This window comes from Myxine glutinosa, chromosome 1 (genome assembly GCF_964187855.1).
Source record: "Myxine glutinosa chromosome 1, kmMyxGlut1.1, whole genome shotgun sequence".
NCBI classification, from domain to species: Eukaryota; Metazoa; Chordata; class Myxini; order Myxiniformes; family Myxinidae; genus Myxine; species Myxine glutinosa.
In genome coordinates this window covers 404873692-404885922 of record NC_136261.1, presented here as the reverse complement: position 1 = coordinate 404885922, position 12231 = coordinate 404873692, and the positions used below count along the sequence as shown (strand labels likewise).

General features: G+C 45.4%; 1 protein-coding gene across 2 annotated transcripts in view; it reads left to right on the top strand.

The window, feature by feature from the left end:
* LOC144888175 (uncharacterized) overlaps positions 1 to 11860 on the top strand; it is a 64099-nt gene extending 52239 nt beyond the window's left edge. The window contains exons 4-6 of one of the 2 annotated variants that reach the window (XR_013621905.1): positions 7073 to 7213; positions 7344 to 8962; positions 10727 to 11860. Coding sequence is in view for 1 of the 2 variants with exons in the window: in XM_078770434.1 (XP_078626560.1) it covers positions 7073 to 7213; positions 7344 to 8410 (1208 nt within the window). In the remaining variant the exon portion in view is untranslated. Of the gene's footprint in view, positions 1 to 7072; positions 7214 to 7343 lie in introns of both variants that reach the window. The other variant, XM_078770434.1, reaches the window with a different exon arrangement.
* Positions 11861 to 12231: the final 371 nt, after the last annotated feature.

Here is a 12231-nt window from a genome sequence, read left to right as displayed (position 1 = left end):
ATACTCTCTACGCACGGTAGACCTTTTGGGGTACACCGTGACCCATGGCTCCGTCTCTCCGGATAAGGAGCGTCTGCGCCCTTTGCTCGATATGGCTCCGCCTAGCGATCGGGCTTCGCTGAAACGCGCTCTAGGGCTGTTCGCCCACTACTCAAAGTGGGTGCAAAATTTCTCCGCTAAGCTCCGCCCCCTCGTGGCCTGCGACACTTTCCCCATGGGCCCGGCCGCCCTGGCGGCCTTCGAGGGCCTTAAAGTCGACATTGCTGGAGCCGCTATCGCGACGATTGACGAGAGTGCCTCTTTCGTTTTGGAGAGTGATGCCTCTGATCATGCGATAGCGGCGACTCTCTCCGAAGGAGGCCGCCCTGTGGCTTTCTTCTCGCGGACTCTCACCTTCGCCGAGCGGAGGCATTCGTCTGTCGAAAAGGAAGCGTACGCGATCGTCGAATCAATTCGGCGATGGCGTCCGTATCTGCTTGGGCGGAGTTTCCAAATCATCACGGACCAACAGAGTGTTGCGTTTATGTACGACACCTTACATGCTCAGCGCATTAAGAATGAGAAAATCACCCGTTGGCGTATCGAACTCGCCGACTTCTGCTACACCATCAAATACCGCCCGGGGAAGGATAACCTGGTCGCTGACGCCTTATCGAGGCCAGCCACTTGCGCGGGGGTTGTAACTTTGGAGGGGCTGTGCACTTTGCACAGCACTATGTGTCATCCCGGGGTAATGCGCTTCGCGCATTTTGTGCGCGCGGGCAATCTGCCGTACTCGATGGAGGACATCCGCCGCATCTGCCGTGATTGCACGATCTGTGCGGAACTCAAACCGCGTTTTTATAGCCCCCCTCTGGGGACACTCGTTAGGGCTACTAGACCGTGGGAGCGCTTGGCGATGGACTTCAAAGGGCCGCTGCCGGTGTCGAGCAACTCTCGCTATCTGCTCACTATCGTCGATGAGTATTCCCGATTCCCCTTTGCTTACACGTGCGGGGATATGTCGGCTGCCACGGTTATTCGGTGCCTGCAGAATTTGTTTTCTATGTTCGGGTATCCGGCCTACGTGCATACCGATCGGGGTGCGGTGTTCCTGTCCCAGGAGGTGAGGGGCTACTTGCTCCAGCATAATGTCGCTTCGAGCTACACCACCCCGTACCGGCCCCAAGCAAATAGACAGATCGAACGCTTTAATGGGATTATATGGCGGGCCGTCATGCTAAGCCTTCGGACCCTCGGCCGAGGCCTCGATAAATGGGAGTGGTCGCTGCCTGCCGCTCTAAACTCGATCCGGGCTCTCCTATGTACTGCCACCAACCAGACTCCTCACGAACGACTGTTCCACCACCCTAGAAGCTCCGGCAGTATCCAATCTTTACCCAGCTGGCTCGCTGAACCGGGGCCCGCCTATCTCAAACGAGCGGTTCGCACTAGCAAGTACGACCCCCTTGTTGACAAGGTGCAGGTCCTCCAGGCTAATCCCGAGCATGCCCACATGTTAACGGCGGATGGCCGCGAGTCTACTGTCTCCGTACGCCATCTCGCCCCATGTGGGGACGACGACAGGGATATCGACGAACCCGTCTACGAGTCTATGGACTCTATCGAAGCTTCCTCTATGGAACTACCACTGTTACTCCCGTCGTCCCCCGCTCCCGTGCCCGAAGGCGCAGGGGCGCCCCCTCCGACTCCAACCTCCGGCGGCTATTCCGACGCGGGGGACTCCGGGCTAGGGGACGCCGTGCCCGGTAGATTCCGAACACGAACTGGCAGGGAGGTTCGCCGCCCCGACCGCTACGGGTGGACCGACTGACGTGGATTGACGTGACCCTTTGGTTTATTGCTGATGCTTGCTTGCAAACTGCCGAGCGGTAGTATAGTTCTAACGGCGGGGAGAATGTAGTGAAATTATACCAAGGTGAACCCAGGGGTGCTCGCTACGGAAGGGGCCGTCTATAAGACCCGGGACAACCGGGGCGTGCGGACACTTCAGCGGAACTCACTGTGACATTATCCAGTAGTTTGAATGGTATGTACGCCCCCAAATGCTGCGCTGACGATGCGCTGCGCTAACCATTGTTATATTGAAACTTCCATTGCTGCTCTTGAAATACTCTGATTTAATGCCTGTTGCATGTATGTATTTTTACAGGATGTACTGCAGATCTAAATGATATTAAAACCTACCCAGAGGTCAAGTCGTGTCTGAGCTTGATTTTCACGACAATCAATATGGATTCAGACCAGGCCACTCTAATCTGGACATTCTGCTTCTGCTGTTTCAACAATGGATGGAGGTCCTCAATGCCAAACAGGAAATTAGAGCTGTCTCCCTTGACATAATTATGTTATGCCTTCGATACGGTCAGGCACCCCGTCCTGCTCACCAAACTCTCCTCTTATGGTATCCATCAAAATCTCCACACATGGCTTGCGGACATCCCCTTCCTGTCCAGGCTGGAGTTCCTCAAGGCAGTGTTCTGGGCCCTGTACTTTTCTGGGAGATATGAATGATCTTGCCGAATCTCTGGAAAATCCTGTCGATCTCTTTGCTGATGACTCCACTCTCTGCCGCTCCATATCTCAACCCTCAGATCGGCAGCAGCTGCTTCACTCTCTGCAGACCTCGATAAAATTACAAGACATGATGGAACATGTGTTTCATTCCTGACAAATCTCACACTCTCACCTTGTCTCTCCAAAAAGACCATCTAGAAAACCCTCCCATCTACTTTCTGAACAATCCACTCGAAGAAGTTCTGTCACTCAAGTGTTTGGGTCTTGTTATCTGCCGTGATCTTTCTTAGGAAAAACACATTTCCAAGCTGGCCTCCGAAGGCAGTTTCCGACTGGGCATCCTCAGTCATGCGAAGTCCTTTCTTGGCAATACTGAGCTTCTCACCACATACAGTGCATTCAGAAAGTATTCAGACCCCTTCACTTTTTTCACATTTTGTTATGTTGCAGCCTTATGCTGAAATCGTTTAAATTCATTTTTTCCCTCATCAATCTACACTCAATACCCCCATAATGACAAAGAGAAAACAGGATTTTAGAAAGTTTTGCAAATTTATTGAAAAGAAAAAACTTAAATATCACATTGACATAAGTATTCAAACCCTTTGCTATGACACTTGAAATTTAGCTCAGGTGTCTCCCATTTCTCTTGATCATCTTGGAGATGTTTCTACACCTTGATTGGAGTCCACCTGTGGTAAATTCAATTGATTGGACATGATTTGGAAAGGCACACACCTGTCTATATAAGGTCTCACAGCTGACAATGCATATCAGAGCAAAAACCAAGCCATGAGGTCGAAGGAACTGCCTGCAGAGCTCAGAGACAGCATTGTGTCGAGGCACAGATTTGGGGAAGCCTACAAAAACATTTTGCTGCATTGAAGGTTCCCAAGAGCATAGTGGCCTCCATAATTCTTAAATGGAATAAGTTTGGAACAACCAGGTCTCTTCCTGGAGCTGGCCGCCCAGCCAAACTGAGCAATCGGGGGAGAAGGGCCTTGGTAATAGAGGTGACCAAGAACCTGATGGTCACTCTCGCTGAGCTCCAGAGATCCTGTGTGGAGATGGGAGAAACTTCCAGAAGGACAACCATCACTGCAACACTCCACCGATCTGGGATTTATGGCAGAGTGGCCAGACGGAAGCCTCTCCTCATTGAAAGACACATGAAAGCCTGCTTGGAGTTTGCACAAAAGCACCTAAAGGACTCTCAGACTGTGAGAAACAAGATTCTGTGGTCTGATGAAACCAAGATTGAACGGTTTGGCTTCCGTCTGGCCACTCTGCCATAAAGCCCAGATCGGTGGAGTGTTGCAGTGATGGTTGTCCTGGAAGTTTCTCCCATCTCCACACAGGATCTCTGGAGCTCAGCCAGAGTGACCATCGGGTTCTTGGTCACCTCGCTTACCAAGGCCCTTCTCCCCCGATTGCTCAGTTTGGCCGGGCGGCCAGCTCTAGGAAGAGTCCTGGTTGTTCCAAACTTCCTCCATTTAAGAATTATGGATGCCACTGTGTTCTTGGGAACTTTCAATGCAGCAGAATTTTTTTTGTCGGCTTCCCCAGATCTGTGCCTCGACACAATCCTGTCTCTGAGCTCTGCAGGCAGTTCCTTCGACCTCATGGCTTGGTTTTTGCTCTGATATGCATTGTCAGCTGTGAGACCTTATATAGACAGGTGTGTGCCTTTCCAAATCATGTCCAATCAATTGAATTTACCACAGGTTGCCTCCAATCAAGGTGTAGAAACATCTCAAAGATGATCAAGAGAAATGGGAGACACCTGAGCTAAATTTCAAGTGTCATAGCAAAGGGTTTGAATTCTTATGTCAATGTGATATTTAAGTGTTTTCTTTTCAATAAATTTGCAAAACTTTCGAAAATCCTGTTTTCTCTTTGTCATTATGGGGGTATTGAGTGTAGATTGATGAGGGAAAAAATGAATTTAAACGATTTCAGCATAAGGCTGCAACATAACAAAATGTGAAAAAAGTGAAGGGGTCTGAATACTTTCTGAATGCACTGTATGTGTTAGCTCTTACACGAGCCTCATCTTTGTATGCAAAATAAATAAATAAATATATATATATATATATATATATATATATATATATATATATATATATATATATATATATATATATACATATATATTCTCCACCCTCTTGGAAATTCTGATCATGTTGCCATCAAAGTTAAGGTTTCTCATTCTTCATCAGCACACCTAGGAAAGTTGCGAAGATTATTCAAAGGCCTGACATTTCAAAATATACTGCAGCAGATAGAATCCCCACAATAATTGTTTTGAAGATGTGTTCATCTTTGAAGATGTTGCCATCGCAGTCTGTCAGCGACCAGGTGATGTTGATTAGTCAACTAATGGCACAGATGACGATGAAAATGGAGGAGGGACAGGCTGGCTGGCTTAACGCATGACATGCATGTGGAGCAGGCAGAGGTAAAGGCTGATATGAAGGCTATGGCCAATTAGATAGCCGCAAGTCTCGAGGCTGTATGGGGAGAGGTGAGGAAGCATGTGGATGGTGTCCGGAACGAGATGGGAGCAGGTGAGGCTAGAATGATGGAGGAGACCAATGGGATAAAAGAAGAGGTAAATGGACTTAAACAGGGTAAAAAGGACTTGTGGAGGGCCAAAAAGAACTGAACAAGCAAATCGGAAGAAATAAAGGATCGAAGGGCAGCTCAGAAGGATGTAAAAAGAGAAATGTTGGTAAGTAAGAAATAATGTAAAATGGGACATGATAACCTAACCCAGAAGATAAAACAAATGGGATGAACGATAGAGACAAAAGAACAAAAAATAAAAGAAAGAATGGAAGACACAAAAGTAATCTTAGAAGACGAGTTAAAGGGGGCAAAGCGGGAAATAATAAGGATAGAAAATGAAATGAAATGGATAAAGGCAAAGAAGAATGATTAGAGACAAGCGAGAGGGCAAATAATGTTAAGAAGGAGATCATGGAATGTGTGGAAACAATGTGTAAAGATCAGGATAGCACATGGCAGGTGCAGGTGGAGAGGATTTGAGCGATCAATGCGGACCATTACATGACGAGGTGAGGCTGTGTGAACTGGAGCGAATGCATGGTGTGAAAGGGTGCGTGCTGAGTGGGCAAATTAATTGGCAGGCTATGGATGTGCCGCCAAACTTTCCCGCAGAGGGAGGCTGACATGGGATAGAATATTGAGTGCAGAAGTGGCTTAAAAGCTGGAATGCCAGAGCAATCGCTGCTGTTTGAACGCGCTGGGCACCCGAGGAGAAGCTGCCTACCTGTTCATGCCATGGAAGGATCGTCTGCCGAAATCAATTGTGTTGCCAGGTTTTGTGGTCTCAATCGGTGTCAGTAGTTGCTTAACATTCCGCCGGGCCGCGCTCCGATCCACGGCACAGCGGCCCGCGGGTCCAGAGGTCGGGGAGAGTCCGAGAAGTCCCACTCATGACGCACCTCAAACCCCGCATCTGCAACAATATTTTCACTCTGTCTGCTGCTTTGCAGTCAAACAAAATTGCAAATCATTCCAAACAGGAAAAGTGCTGTTTATAATGACATCATAAAGGACATAAACAACAGGCACAAATAACCAATGTAACGTGTTTGATAGAGTGATGTAATACACACTGTGCAACGCCAGTAAATGCCAGAAATTTTTTAAAATTAGTTTTTACAATTTTTCTTTTATTTCAACTGAATTAAATACTTAAACACTGTTGAACACAAATCACGTTCTTGTTACTTCCACTATCCTCCAGTTTAGTGGTACTTGGACGTGTTAAATATGGTGGTGTATAAGAGTGATGTAGAAGACTGCTTCAATTGCACTTAATGTCCAGAATTTTTCTTCTTAACAATCCTTAACTTCATTATCTATCTATAATTCCAGTAATCTCTGTACGTTTGTACGTTTGTTTGTCTGTGACCGCTGTTTCTCGACAACCACGGGTCCGATATACTTTTAACTTGCCAGGTATATTGCTGGGGACCCGAGGATGTGCCTTTTCAAGGTTTCATATTAATCGGACAATTACTTACCGAGCTATGTCCAAAAAACGATTCAACCAATCAGAGAGCAGCGAACTATCGCGTGTGCCGAACGTGGCGGACACACTCTGCCTCGGATGGCACATTTGAGAGCGTATTCATTTATTTCACGTTTGCAAACTATGTTGGCGCTAAACTATGTTTTAAAACTAATAAAAACGAATTTGCGATTCATTCGCTTTCCTGCGCGTTTGTGCACGCGATGGCGATTTCTTTACCAAACTCCGGAAGCCGTTCGCTTTGGACCAAACCATTGCATGTAAATAGAGGGGGGGGGGATTGTCACCGTACTCGCAAGCCGTTCGCTTTGGACCAAACCATTTCATGTAAATAGAGGGGGGGGGATATAATTTTAGATATAGATATAGTACGGGCAATGCCCTAGTTATATTTAAATTGAAGTATACATTCCATGACGTAACATGTTCGATGAAATCTCAAGATGGTTCTCAATCTCATTTCCCTGCAAAAGACTGACGCTGATTTGTACACAGGTGATGTCTATCCTGTAAATGTGGAAAGCAGACAACATAACGACGATTCATCTGTCACAGAAGATTCAAAATGTGCTTCTGCAAAGGAAGGCTCAGATGATATTCACATGACAAACGGAAGTGCTTCCTGTTTTGCAACTGGTGAGTGGAAACGTAAAACATTAACATACAATCTTTTGTGTTGAGAAAATTTATAATTGTCAGAGAAGTGTTAAATATTTTGCATTTTGATTTTGACCAAAAAAATAAAATGTGTTCTTTGTTTCTGTAGAACAATCCAGAAGGAATGTGAGACAAATAAGGACAAATCACAGCTTGACAGTGAGGAAGAATCCTTTTTTGAAGAAACAATCACGACATCAAGACTCACTTCCTATAAAATACAAGTGCATGTCTGGACCTCGCAACACCAAGATTAATATTAAATTAAACAAACACAAGAAGGTTCTAGAAAGGCGAATATGTTATAAGTGTAATGTGTGCAGAATAGATTTTGCTTCAACGAGTGACACCAACATACACATGAGGATCCACACTGGAAAACTCCCACACAAGTGCTCTGTCTGTGATAAAGGTTTCTTGACAAAAAGCCAATTGAATAGACACATGCAGACCCATACAGGAGAGCAACCTCACAAATGCTCGATATGTGACAAAGGTTTCTCTCAAAAAGGTAATTTGAAATTACATATGAGGATCCATACAGGAGAGCGACCTCATGAATGCTCGATATGTGACAAAGGTTTCTCTTATCGTTGCAATTTGAAATTACATATGAGGATCCATACAGGAGAACGTCCTTACAAATGCTCGATATGTGATAAGCATTTCTCTCAAAAAGGCGAATTGAAATCACATATTATGATCCATACAGGAGAGCGACCTTACAAATGCTCAATATGTGATAAAGGTTTCTCTCAAAAAGGCAGTTTGAAATTACATATGATGATCCATACAGGAGAGCGACCTCACGAATGCTCGATATGTGATAAAGGTTTCTCTCGAAAAGGCGATTTGAAATTGCATATGAGGATCCATACAGGAGAGCGACCTCACAAATGTTCAATGTGTGATAAAGGTTTCTCTCGAAAAGGCGATTTGAATAAACATATGAAGATCCATACAGGAGAACGGCCTCACAAATGCTCGATATGTGATAAAGGTTTCTCTCGAAAAGGCGATTTGAAATTGCATATGAGGATCCATGCAGGAGAGCGACCGCACAAATGCTCGATATGTGATAAAGGTTTCTCTCGAAAAGCCGATTTGAATAAACATATGAAGATCCATACAGGAGAGCTAAATCTGAAATACCGGGATATGAAAAATGACGTCTAGATGATTTCGAAATTGAAGAAACCTGAAATTATACCAGTGATAGTCAGAGCAACAGGGAATCTGGATGATCAAGAAACCCGTAACTGAGTACTTTTTTATATATTTTTTGGATACAAGATCGAGGCTCATGAAAGACCTAACATTAATCGCACAAAAAGTCAAACCGACACATAAAACACAAAATAAGGGGAGCGGTAGACAAGATGGGGAGAGAGGGGAAGGAACAAACACAACATTTGAGAGCAGGGACATCGAGAGATCTGTGGGAGGGAGAGGGCTTGGGGGGAGGTGGGAGAGGTATAGAACATATGGACACTGCGAAGGCCTTCCAGGAAAGAAGTTGGAATTTCAAAAAAAGTGGATCTGGGGTGAATTAACGGGGGTAGAAAAGATCAAGGTTTTGGATAGGGGAAGATAAGAGATGGTGGTGAACAGCTATTTTAAAGACCTGGAGGGAGGAGTGGGATTGAAGGGAGTGGGGGAGTTTGTTCCAGAGGCAGGAGAAAAGAGGAATGAAGGAGTGAAGGTGAGCAGAGAGTCTAGATTTTGGCAGTTTAACCATAAGAGGGTTGCTGGCAGATCTTGTGCGACCTGTCGGAATATTTGGGGGACAGAGCACAGAGAGAGCTGGGGGAGCAAGGCGGGAGAGGAGTCGGTAGAAGACAGAAAGACCACCAACCTGCCTGCGGTGAGTGAGTGAAAGGCTCTCGGAGTTAGCTTCATCGCAGGAGATTCCAATGATTCTGAAAACTTTGGTTTCAACAGCGTGAAGCCGAGCTAGGTGTGAGGCAGGAGCACCGGCCCAGAGGGGGGAACAGTATTCCATCGAGCTGTGGATGAAAGTCTTGCATGTGGTGAGGAGCTCAGGTGTGCCAAGGAAGGACTTTGCATGATGGAGAATGCCCAGTCGGCGACTGGCTTTGGAGGCATGGCCAACTGATAAGTAATCCTGATCAAACCGAGAGATGTTCACCAAACCAGTTGAAAGCCTTGCAATAGCATTTACCATCATGGCATGACTGCACTTCATGCCATCACTGATTACTGCCAAGCAGCTCAGTTACACAGGTCCCAACGTGGAAGGCCACACAGCTGGTTGCTACCACATTTTAATCAACATCAATGGTAATGCATTGTTAATGGAGGGAATACCTTTAAAAATGCAGACTTCCAAAGAAGAGAAGAGGGGACTGACCCTCCCTCCCCCCCCTCCCCCCCCCAAGAAGTAAGAATGATTCCAAAATAATAATTATTTTTTTTTTCCAAAAACAGATCCTTGCAACTACAGACCAATGAGACTGCTCCCAATCATCAGCAAGGTAATGTAATCCATCATCACACCTGACATTAAATCCTTCCTCTTCTCCAATGGTTTGATCTTCGATCGTCAATATGGATTCAGACCAGGCCACTCTACTCTGGACATGCTGCTTCTGCCGTCTCCACAAGGGACGGATGTCCTCAACGCCAGACAGGAAATCAGTGCCTTCTTCCTTGACATATCTCGTGCCGCTCTAGCACCCCGCCCTGCTCGCCAAACTCTCCTCTTATGGTATACATGGAAATCTCCATGCATGACTCATGGATTTTCTCCTGTCGTATTCAACGTGGGGCTCTAAATAGAATTCTCTCATCTCCTCTTCCTGACCAGGCTGGAGTTCCTCAAAGCAGTGTTCTGGGCCCTGTACTTTTTCTCATTTTCATCAGTGATCTTTCTGACTCGATGGAAAAATCTTTATATTTTTTCTGATGACTCCACCCTCTGCCGTTCCATTTCTCATCCTTCAGATCAACAGTTCAGGCCAAAAAGCAGCCTCTTGACTCTGCCAACTTGGATGAAATTACAAGCTGGTCAAACACATTTAACATGTCTTTCAATGCAGACAAATATCACACTCTCACGTTGTCTCTCCGAAAAGACCATCTGGAAAACCCTCACATCTATTTTCTCAACAACCCTCTTTACTTCGGTTCTGTCACTCAAGCTTTTGGGTCTTGGCATCCTCCATCATGTGAAGTCCTTCCTTGGCACTGCTGAGCTGCTCACCACCTACAAAGCTTTCATCTACAGTTTGATGGAGTACTGCTCTCCCCTTTGGGCTGGTGCTCCTGCCTCATACCTCGTGCGGCTTCACGCTGGCTTTTAGGATTTTGGCATCTCCCATGATGAAGCTTATTATGAGGGCCTTTCACTCTCTCACAACAGGCAGGTTGTCGGTCGTTCTATCTTCTATCGACTCCTGTCTGGCCTTGCACCCCTGCTCTGCCTGTGCTCTGTCTCTGAAATATTCCTGCAGGATGCACAAGGCCTGCCAGTAAACCTCTTCTGGTGAAACTACCACAAATCAAGTCATGGTCGCTGAACTTTGTGTTCGTCATGGGTATGCAATTATGCATGCAGAGGTTGGCCTCGATCTGTTCAGTCGTTTCGGCCAAAATTGGTTTTTTGTGATTTTTAAGGCTTTTCCCTTTAAAGAACATGATGGCCGAACCACGTTCTATCTATCCTATTTGGGCCAAGTGGCCCATAAGTCTGCAGTGCGTGCTCTCCAGTCTGCCCTGTTTCTGGCTACCGGCTTGGCTTCATTCGATGATCTCCATCCCATCTCTTTTCTTTTTCCACTGTTCTCCTCCAGGTTGTTCTAGGACATCCTACTTTCCTTCTTCCCTTAGGCTTCCATGCCAATGCTGTGTCACACAGTTGTTGTCATCATTCATTCTTATCACATGTCCAATCCATTTCCATCTTCTGATCTTGACTTCATCACTGATCATTTTGGTTCTTTTGAGTATTTCTTCATTTGATACGATGTAAGGCCATCTAATTTGCAATATTCTGCGCAGACATTTGAATATAAATGTGTCGAGTTTCCGATTGAATTCATTCATTCATTCATTCATTCATTCATTCATTCATGTGTTGAGTTTTCGATTGTCTCCTTTGTTGATCTTCCAAGCCTCACATCCATATAACAGTACTGATTTGACAGGTGAGTTAAACAGTCTTAATTTAGTTTTCAATGTATAAATTGTTGAGCTCCTATTTGTTTGAGTTTCATGAAGGATACCAAAGCTTTACAAATTATGTTCCTAATATCTTCTTCCCCTCCTCCTTGTTTGTTGACGACGGCTCCTAGGTAGGTGTACTTATCGACTTCATTTCGATGTTGGTCTCCAATTTGAATTCTGTTGTCATTTTTATTATTTATCCTCAAAACCTCGGTTTTCTTCTTGTTTATTTGGAGTCCTGTTTTTGATGTGAATTGATTCATTTTTTGTACTTTCGTTTGCATATGTTGGTAGTTTGATGATAAAAGGGCAATGTCATGAGCAAAGAGCAAGTCCTCCAGGTTGGTTGTACACTTCCACCTTATCCATGTGCTATTTCCTTCTGTTGTCTTCCTAATTATCCAGTGTACTACGAGCAAAAATATAAAACCGGACATTACATCTCCTTGCTTCACTCCCGTTTTTACCATGAACAACTCCGATTCCTCTCCCTCTTCCAGCACTGCACACTCACTATCCTCATACAAGATCTGTACCATTCTGATAATTTTGTAAGGGATTCCATAACTAGCCATGATCTTCCAAAGGCTTTCTCTGTGCACAAAGTTAAAGGCTTTCTTCAAAGTCCACGAAAGTGATGTATAGGGTTGCCTGCCACTCTGCGACCTGTTCAATTATGTTGCGCAGAATAAAGATTTGCTCCACTCTGCCTCGACCTCTCCTAAAGTCTGCTTGCTCATCCCACAACTTGTTGTCAACTCCATCTCTAACTCTGTCCATCAGCACTCTTCCAAATACTTTACTTGAAACGG